Source organism: Athene cunicularia (genome assembly GCF_003259725.1).
Source record: "Athene cunicularia isolate RWA chromosome 1 unlocalized genomic scaffold, athCun1 chr1_part1, whole genome shotgun sequence".
In the NCBI taxonomy this organism is placed as follows: domain Eukaryota; kingdom Metazoa; phylum Chordata; class Aves; order Strigiformes; family Strigidae; genus Athene; species Athene cunicularia.
In genome coordinates, this window is record NW_020799091.1 from 126515870 (window position 1) to 126526453 (window position 10584).

Here is a 10584-nt window from a genome sequence, read left to right on the forward strand (position 1 = left end):
CCCCCCCCCAATAAACAGGTGGAATAGATGCTAGCTCAAAGAAAATTTCCCTCTTGAGTTTAGAGCAAATACTCCCAATGCCTTGGCATTCCTCAATGGGCGATAATTGAGACTCGAGCGGGGGGACTTCGCCCTGGCCTTCTGTCTGGAGCAGACGACACTTGAGAGGTGTCCCAGCTCAGGGGAGATGCTGGTCACAGCCCGCTGCGATCCAAGAGAGCTCTAAGGGTCTCTCTGGTGGTCACTGTTTATAGGGTCCAAGATAATTGACTTTTGTCAAATACTATCTGGTGCCTTCCAGCAGTTGCACAAGAATTTGAATAACATGCAACCCTGTTCTTGTTCCATCTGATCACATCCCAGGCACAGGTGTGCCAGGCCATCAGGAGATGATGGGCCATTTTAACCTTTTCCAAGCAATTGGGAGGGGCAGGAGCCAGGCTCCTCAAGGTTATCAGTCCTTATCTCCACAGACTGGTGTATGGCTGGGGGAACGTGGATGGAATCACACCTGGCACCAAGCAGCCCAACAAGGAGGGCAGGGAGCGGTAAGAATTGCACCACCACAGAGAACACGCATAGCTAAAGCTACTCCTCCTTTGAACTTTAAAATAGTCACACCTGAAGGAAGCTTCAGGCCCTTGCTAGCACTGGGAAAGATTTCTGGGTTTTTTTTAAAAAAAAAGAAGAACAAACCATGTTGAATATTGGCTCCAAAAATACAGCAGATAATGCAACATAGACTTCTATAGCACTTTAATTAGCACTTGACAATATAGACATTGGAAAATGCTTTCAGCAGTTTTTTGTCAGCCTTAAAATACCACTCCTGTGCCTGGATGGTCAACAGGTCCTAGGCACAGTGTCAGCATCCACGAAGCCCTTCATCACCACTCATTTCAGTGGCCTTCTTAGGATGTCTGTAAAGTCTTTTGCTTTGTTTTCTGCTGCCCTTGCAGAGGTCCAGGGTAAGACTGAGGTGAAAATCCTGGAAGGGGACATCCGTGATGTGTCGCTCCTGCACCGTGCCTGTCAGGGTGTCTCCCTCGTCATCCACACAGCTTCCATCATTGACACCTTGGGCCTTGTAGAGAAGCAGCTGCTCTGGGAAGTCAATGTAACAGGTGAGCAGGTGAATCATCTTTCTCAAACCCATGTGTCCTATGTCCTGATCATCATCTGCTTAGGAAAGGGAGTACCTGATCTCTTTTTCTGAGCCAGATTAACTGGGTTGTTCTGTGTCTTACACAGCCACACCTGTGAGGGCAAAGCATGCCTGTGTGCAGCCCTATGCATCTATGGCCCTTTCCACAGCCAGTGTGCACCACTATTCCACTGCAGAGCACTGCAGGATCATTCACTTTTATCATGCCCATACTGAGATCTGCACAGACTTCAGTGGGAAGAGCCATAATCCCACACTCAGTGGACCTTTCTGGAAGCAATTAACCTCTGAAATCCCAATGTGCACCTGAGAAATCGGTTCTCACTCTTCCTCCCCCTGTACTGTGTACGTTTTTTCGATTTTTACAAACACTGCAGACTTTGGCTGCAATTACAGCAAACTTGCATTGCTCACATGCAAGACCCTGTGGCTCTCTGCTTCCTATTCTTTTCCTTCCTCCCCTTCTCCTTTTCCTTCTACTTGCCATTATGTCTGTGTGTGCATGATTGCAGTTCAGAGGAGCAGGTGCTCTCCCACCTTGAACTTATAATCAAAAATCTCCCAACAAACTCAAGGCTGTGGGCAGGAGGGATTTCAGTGACTTCTCACTCAGTGATGGGATATCCCTTTCTACTAAGGAGCCCCTGTTTTTCATGAGAAGACCAGATGAAGGGGGAAGGTTTTGGCTTAGGAATGGCCTGTGTGGCATCAGCTGCCAGGAAGTTTAAATATGTTTCCAAAAAGAACAACTTCATCCCCCTCCCTGTTATTCCAAAACCTTCTCTGCCTTTCAGAGAACTGTTACTGCATGCATACTGACCTCCCTTGGCTTTGTGCTTGGGGAAGATTTGGGGAAGATGTCCTTATTTACGTGAATAGTTTTCCTGGTTCTCTGTTCCTCTCTGCCACAGATATAGGGCTGTTCCCGGACAAACAATGTACATACTTCTGCAGGCACCACTTTTACAAATATTGGCTGCTCACCAGTGTTCAGAGCAAGAGAGAATTCTCTGTAGTCGAGTTGTCCCTCACATGCACCTTAAAAACAGTGGGATGGCCTTTTGCTTGTTTTAGCCTGGCTCATTGCCTGTACATTCAGCTTCCAGACCCTTTAATTTCTGCTCAAAGCCACAAATTGTCAGTGACCACAAATTAGAGCCCAGTGGGCAGCTTCTTAGGTCCCTGACCAGGAGGGAAGAGCAGAAAAGCAAGCTCCTGTAAACCTCTGCACTGGGTAATATGAAAAATAAATATACAGGGTTGGTAGTTCAGAAAGAGTATTTGTAAAGTTCTCTATGACCATACTACTGCTACAATCCATTTTTCACAGCAGAATATGTTACCTAAATCCATAAGGAAAAACAAAAAAAAACAACAAAAAAAACCCCAAAATATTAAAATGTCCCAAAAGCAGAAAGCTCTCTAGCTCCGAGCTGGAGTCAGGGCTAGAGAGTTTATTTATGTCTGTCCCATTGTTCCTTTCAGCAGGTTTAGACTTAAGCACAAAATATCTGGGTTTTCATAAATCTTTCAGATTGCCCCCCAACAGATTTGGCCTGTGGGTGAAAGAAGCCCACTGGGCCAGTGAGGATTAGCTGACTCTAAGGTCAGTCACTAAATACTGCTGTCCTCTTCCCTATTTCCCTCCATTTCAATTCTGATGCTCCTCTGGCTTTCTGACCAACCAAGACACTGCTACGTACATCATAGATTCGCAGGAGGAAAGTTTTGTTTCTCCTAGAAAACAGAACTTTTATAATACAAATGTGACAAAGAATCAGATGTGGATGTTCACAAACAAGAACGGAAGGAAACAAGTTAAACTTCCCATGACACAGGGCTTTCCTCTGTCTCACATGCCACGCAATGCCTCAACGCAAAAATATCTCTTTAGGAAGGGAAGCAAAGTTTTAGGAAGAAGGGTATTAAGAAAATGATTACATCTAATCCAAACAGAAGTACCCTCTGTGAATCAGGTCCTCAGCCAGAAGGGCTTTGTGTACAAGCAAAACTTGGAGACCTGCTCCATGCAAGATTTAATTTACTGCATGCTCTGTGGAAGATGCTCAAATTCCCATTACTGTAAAAACCTTTTCATTTTTTACATACAGTTTTGATTTGCAAGTAAAACACATTTTATTTGGGTGAAATTGATCTTGAACAGATACCATCAGTATAATTTTATGTTTTCTTTTTAAAAACTTTCTATCTCATTTGATTTTATCTAGCCCTTCTGCACTTTATTACTTTCCCTCACTTTCTAAACAGTATTAATGGCAGGAATTAAACTATTAATTTTCAGAATAATATATTTTCTTAATTAATTCCTTTTCCAGATCACCCTGTTTTATGTGTCACCTAAACATAAGTGACTTGCTTGAACTTGCTTGTCATGTGAATTTATTCCTGGCGTGTAACCTTTTCCTTTTTTTTCTTTGCGCTTGTTTTTTGTTTCTTAAAACTTCATCCAGATTTATTTTCCGTTTGTTGCAACTTCTTTCTTTTTCTTGTTCAAGCTTGAAAAAAGGTGCCCTAACAATATTCAGTTCAATAATTCTTCCCAATTTTCACTCATTATTGGTCCATATTTTGCTGCCAATATTTCTTGGTCCTCTGAACCTCTTATTTTCGTTATTTTCTCTTTAGTACCACTAGCCTGCTCTGCATTGTGCTGCCTTTAGTTGTGACAGACTGAGCAGACTTGTTAGGTCATAGATGTGCCTCACTGCTAGTGTTTCATTTTAGGCCACACCCTTCTGATATCATATCAGTCATTTTGGGTTAATGTTCCTTTGCCAAAGACATTTTCAAATGTCTTTGATCTGCATCTTCTGTTCCAAAGTCACTGGCCATTTCACACATAATCTCTCTCATTACACCGTGGACAACAAATAAGGAAATTTTTGCCTCAAAGCTCAGAAGAAAAAGAAAAGAATCTAGTTGCAATTAAAATAACACAATTTATTAAAGTACCTATTTCCCCCTTGAATGTACTTTCTTAGCTTAACCCTCTTGGCTATTTGAAAGACCTTGAACTTGCCAGTTTACCTCTGCTCCCCTCAATGAAAGGATTGTGATAGGATTTTAAAAGTAAGAAATCCTGTATTACTGCAAGTAAAAGCCAGAATATGCTAAATAAGGACATATACATACACAAGCATCACTTTGCTCACTGCACTTTCCTCTGTGATCTTTGACTACATGCTATTGTGTGTTCCGACATAAGATCTTTCTCTCCAAGCCCTCCTCTGAAGTCATTTGAATAGTGGATAGACTTCCACGGGGTGAAACTGATTTTGGAGCGAACCTTCAGGGCCCCAAATAATTCTGTCCTGGCTTAGCAAACCACTCAAAAGCATCCTCAAGCCTGTAAAACAGGGACTTCAGCATACAGGATGGATGGTACCTAACAAGAGGGGCAGCTTCTGAAGGTTCTCTGCCTTAAGCCAAGAAAATCCAACCAACAGGCACAAACCCCCAGCCTGCGGTCAGTATCCATGCTAACTTAAGCAAGAGCAAAATTTGACTCTTGGCAAAAAAAAACCTCCACAACATGCCATTAAGACCAAGTGTTCACTCTGGCAGGTGCACTGATACCACTTAAATAAAGATTCAGAGCGGGTTCATTGAACATGCTGCCCAGTTCAGGACAGGATTCTTCCAGCTGCAGATAGGGGAGATCTGGCCACGGTCAGGCCAGAGATGCTGTTTATGATCTAAAAATCCCACTTTTTCCTGCTTGGGGAGCTCTAGCTTGACTTGCTTATTTCTCTTTTGAAGGTACTCAGCTACTGCTGGATGTATGTGTCCGTTGTAATGTCCAGCACTTCATATATACCAGTACCATAGAAGTGACAGGCCCAAACTGCAGAGGTGACCCAATATTCAGTGGTGATGAAGATACAGCTTATGAGAGTATATCTAAATCTCCTTATGCCCAGACTAAAAGACTGGCAGAAGATTCTGTTCTGAAGGCAGATGGCCAGATGCTAAAGGATGGTGGCATGCTGATGACTTGTGCCCTGAGATCCATGTACATTTTTGGAGAAGGATGTCCATTTCTTCAAGGTCATCTGGATAAGTGTCTGTTGAACAAAAATGTCTACCTGCGCTTCTCCAGGAAGGAGGCTTTGGTGAACCCTGTGTATGTGGGAAACATTGCCTGGGCACATGTGCAGGCAGCCAAAGCCCTGCAAGTCCCCCAGAAAGCCAAGCACATCAGGGGGCAGTTCTACTACATCTCAGATGACACTCCTCATATGAGCTATGCAGATCTAAATTACGAGCTGACCAGGGAGCTGGGGTTTGGAATTGAGCCCCGGCTCCCAATGCCTCTGACAATGTTATATTACTTCTCGCTGCTGCTGGAGATTATGAGCTTCTTGCTCCGGCCCTTTGTAAGATACATCCCTTCCACCAATCGCCAGCTGGTCACTCTACTGAACACTCCATTCACCTTCTCTTATAGAAAAGCACAGAAGGATTTTGGCTATGTACCCCGCTACACGTGGGAAGAGGCCAAGCAGTGCACAGGTCAGTGGATGGCCTCCATGGTCCCACAGAGAAGGGAGTACTTGAAAAGCAAGGCTGCCTAAGTCTTAAGAGAAGTTGAGACCTGGCTAAACAAGCAGGGCCTCGAGCAGCAGCAGCTAATTACAAAGCATTTAAATGGAGACTTTATCTAACAGCCCCCTCATCATTGCCACACCCCCTCCCCTCCAATAAATATAAGTGAAATGCTCATTTCTTTGTTGAGTAGAGGCCAGTCAAGGTAAATTTACTGTATAGTCCATATCTACTTCTACATCTTGTATGTGCACACAAAGACATTATTTTAGTAAGACTCTACACAGTCTATGGTGTGAACACATCAGCCCTTCTATTCACTACACACCACCTTTAAGGCTTTTGTAAAGTACAATTTGTCCTAGAGCTACGATTACACTTTTCAAACAGCGACACCCTACTCACTCATCTCTTGCCAGCCTTACCAAACATGCAGAGGTTAGAAGCCACCTGATTGTAAAAGCTGTTACAAAACTGGGTCACTTTTCCAAGAGCAGTGTCCAGTTTCATGTGCTATTCACCTGACAAAGTTGAGAGCAAATTTGGGCACTGTGAGCACTGTGAGGCTAAAAGTACAGTTTAATGGCGACATAGTTTTAGTTAGGACAGTGTGTGGGAGAGAAGGGTGAGATTTAGTCAGGTGAAGGCTTTCTCATCCATTCTCACTTTCCTGGTTGCCAATTTTACAATAAATCTGATGGCTGCCCAGCAGAACAACAGCTTCAACAAGATGAAAAGAAGAAAGATATTACAGGACAGCCTTGGTCAATAAAGGATTTCCACTGCAGAGCCAAGACATTTGTGAACACTGAGGAAAAATAAACAGTGCTAAAAAAAAAATCATACTGTTTCCAAGTTTCAATTGGCAGCAAAGGCCAATTTTATCTGATAGATGTATATATGCTGTCTCTATGCTTTTCTGATGGCCATATGAGTTTCTGCAGAATACATAACTTTCAGGCTAAAAAATGTAGAACTTGCTTGAACAAATGATGTGATCCAGTGTTTGCTTCTTAAACATACAGCTCACTTGCTGAAAACAGGTCTAAAAGATGGGATTTTTCTCTGTTCTGTTCAGGATGGTATGAACAGAAATATTTTACCTGACTCAGCACTAATGTAAATAGATCACATTTCCAGAGATACTGGCAGCTTAAAAGTCTGTGTTGACTTAGATAGCCTTAGTGCAAATATTACCATTTTCTTTAGTAACATCTTAGGTTAAGTATGTCAGATCTGAAGCAGTGGAATACCAGCCATCAGAACTTTGTCATATTCTGGGGACATAGAAATCAGCGAAGGCTTTGCTGAAACATTCAGCAAACTAGTACTGTGAATGTTATTTGAATGACATCTCTTCACAGATAACCATGTCAACATCTCCACCCTTCTCCACTGAGGAAGTGGTACTCAACACCTCCATCAGTGTTCCTCTTTTAGTGAGCACACAGATCTATCCCATGCTGAAGGAGACCCATCTTAGGCTACTCTGTATGCTGACAACACCTCTAGAGACTGATGGAGAGTGAGGAGGTTTGCAGAACGTTAGAGAATGAGGGACTTGAAAACAAAACTTGGAATTGCAGCCTCCTGGATAGAATCTGTACGAAGCAAACCGATGTGCACACTGAAGTTTAAAAACATATAAAAGGCATTATTTAACCCATTCGAGTTTGCTCATGGCAGACAAGCAGCACATCAGAGTGAAGACTGCTAACTAGCTGCATCACCACTACTAGGAGACTCTCATGCCTCAACATCATGTTAAAAAAATAAGATGGTTTTAATAAATAAATTAATTCCCCAGAGAGGCCATGATTTGGTCCAATTGATCTTATGGCAGCCATTTAGAAAGGTCATGTCCCATCCCTTTGCCTGGGAGCAAAGTCAACAGAATAGCCCCGTGTGTTTATGGCTCAGCTGCTCCAGTGTTTCAGCAGAAGCTGCAGAACCACACACAAGCACAGGCACAGCAGCACAGGCACACACTCCGTTCTCCTGTCTTTGCTCCACCACTGGGGTGAGAAACCTGTGACTGAAGCACCTTTCATTGTCACAGCTGCCCACTCAAGTGAACTTAGGTACGAGCCAGATTCTTGCGTTTTCCTGTGAATTGTACAGCATGTTGAATGAAGCAAGCTGCTAACAGCAAGCAAAGGACCAGCATGGAACTACCTGAGGCACGGAATCTTGTGTGCATCACAGACATATGGAGAGTAATTTGGGGAGCTCTCTCTACATGCTTTTAGTAGTTGCTGAGGTCTGGACATAATTTGACCAACCTTGCTTTTCAACAATATTTTATAATCTGGGTGATTGCTCTGTCCAGAAAGGGAGCCAATAAAATATGGTTTAAGACGGTCTCCTGTTCACAGGCAGTTTCTGCAAGGATCAGCCCCTGCTGCTTAGCTTTGTGATTAGCCCAATTGTATGTTTGATCTTCCAGCTTTGCTTAAACGCAGGACTCAAAACTGACCAAAATGAAGTCAAATCAATCCCACATTAGTCGTCCACTCATTACCAATGGCAGCAGTTAGGCACCCCTCATCCAGCTGCTGCCAGCTGCAGTGGGCACACAGGTGTGAGAAAGAGTGTGCTTCTGCCTTGTTGGTGTGCCAGCTTCAGACATGTAAACCTCAGTGTCTAAATACAGACCAGTTTAAAGTAATTTGATTTCACTCATAATCCCTAAAAATTCTTGCTAAAAGTCTGTTCAGTGCCTGACGGGACTCTGAACTGCAGAAAAGTCCTTGCTGAGAATGATTTGCCCGTGAAGGACAGTAAGGCCTCCAGGTGCAACTTGCAGACAGGGGTCACATCTTACCTACCAGTACTATTAATAATGGCTTTACGCTAATAATTGCACCTCCAGACCTCTCCATACATGCTCTCTTCATCTCCAGATTTAGCTTCAGCTCCTGTTGAGCTCTTGGTCCCCTACCATCCTGTTCCTTTGCCCTCTGTTCCCCTTCGGTCCCCTCAGTGCATGCTCCGCTGCCCTTCCAGTATCTGTGTTTTCACATCTGCCCCTTGTGTACCCCTCTGTTTTCACTATGTTCCTCTCTAGACTCCTCCATTCATGCTCCTACAGCTGTGCTCTGTTCCCTGCCAGTTCTTTCAGTTCATGCATTTGTCACCACCTCACAAGTAGAGAAAGGTGGGCTCTGCAGCTTGCAGCCATCCCAGGCAACCTCATGTCTGGCTGTCCAAAAACCTGCTCAGGGATGGAGGGAAACAGGAACACAGGAACACAGCTCAGGAACACAGAAGAGTGGGTTTTGCTGTAACCCCAAGGCCCAGCTTCCTTCTTTGAGTAGCCAGGTGTCCCCCTGCTCAGTTTCTCTCTGAGTCCCTTCATCCCCCATCCCCCTCCAACTCAAACTTCCAGGGTCTTGCACCTCTGCCCTAACCCTACACCCTACTGCCCTTTTGAGCATTCAGGAACATAGATGTCTAGGAGGTCCTCACTCTTTGAACAGTGGACAGGAGGGAGGCAGAGACCATGGAGAGGGTTATCTCGGTGTGATGAATCCCCAAAAGCTAAAGAGAGAGAGAGAGAGAGCAAAAGCTAGATGTCTAGAGGGCAGGCAGAGCAGGGGATGGCTGAGACCTCAGAAGCTCAGGTGTCCCATTTGCCTGACTGCAGAGAACTGAGGGTTTGCAGCTAGTGAGCTTGTGTGGAAGGTTAGGTAGTGAGGATCTGCAAAACTGGCCTCTTCTCTCCTGGTTAGAGACATGATACACAGTAAAGGGAGTGGGCCTGGGTCTGCCTCCAAGGTGGAAGGAGGTGCAAAATGAGTGTGAGGAAAAAAACAGCTTGGGGACCCAATGCCTTTAATCTTGGCCTGCTGAGGGCTTTTGTATGCCTTGGAGACACTGACTCACTAACCAGGATCAGGCAAAAGTAGGAACAGAGATCATCATGGGAAAGGTTAGGGGACCAGGTCCTTACAGGCTCTTGTCTGAGGACTGATCTGAAACCAAGACAAATGACAGCACAGGATTGCTTGTGAGGCTCTCTCTGAAGACTGATTCCTGAGAGGCTTACGGTGTTGCAGCATTAGAAATGCACAGGGAGAGAGAAGCCGGCTTATTTGCATTCTCACTGTTTGTGAACTTCTTTGGATTTGCAGGGAGATAGGCCCAGGTCTTTGGGGAAGAGGGAACTTCCTGAAAGAAGAGTCTCTAAAATCCGCTTTGTGCTCTTGAGAGAGTTGTAGTACTTCTGCAACTCCCCTGCCGCCTACAATGCCGTTTTCCATCGCTGCCAAGTCGTAGTCTCGATGTGGTGCTACCATGAGACCTGGGGTATAGGCTTGGGTTCCCGGCTGCCTATGAGGAGACTCCTTGATTCCCCTCTCGCCCTTGTTCAGACGTGTCATGATTCACCTTTCCTGCCATGGAGACATTACCAAACATCCTGAAGGGATACTCACTGTCTCTCAGTCAGGGTGCCTTCCAGGAGAGGCTTTGGTAGAGAGGGAAGAGGGACAACCACTTTGGATGCTGCTGCTTTAGGCCCTTTCAGGCCTCACCTCTCCCTGAAGCTGAGATATTACACTTCATTTCTCCATGTTTTCTCCCCCCCCCCCCATTCCCTTTCGTGGACACTGTTCCTCTTCCCTACCCTGTACACACACTCTTATTTACATTTGTACACCTTTATGCACACCCTATTCCTCTCTCATGCGTTTTTCTCCTCCAATCTCATGCTCTATTAGCCTCCCATCACTAAAGGATGATTTATCTTCTGTTTCCATTCACTCCCTGCTATTCTTATTCTCATCCCTGCCAGAACCTTCTGATGGGAGCTCTCTTCCTCTCCTGCTCCCTTCATTTGTGCTTTTCTCCTC

At 44.6% G+C, this 10584-nt stretch overlaps 1 protein-coding gene across 4 annotated transcripts in view; it reads left to right on the forward strand.

Annotated features, from left to right (window-relative positions):
• Positions 1-8392, forward strand: part of LOC113485872 (3 beta-hydroxysteroid dehydrogenase/Delta 5-->4-isomerase-like) — a 25085-nt gene extending 16693 nt beyond the window's left edge. For all 4 annotated transcript variants that reach the window (XM_026859301.1, XM_026859315.1, XM_026859307.1 and 1 more), the window contains exons 3-4: positions 960-1124; positions 4946-8392. In XM_026859301.1, coding sequence (XP_026715102.1) covers positions 960-1124; positions 4946-5760 — 980 coding nt within the window. In that variant the 3' untranslated portion in view covers positions 5761-8392. The remainder of the gene's footprint in view (positions 1-959; positions 1125-4945) is intronic.
• Positions 8393-10584: the final 2192 nt, after the last annotated feature.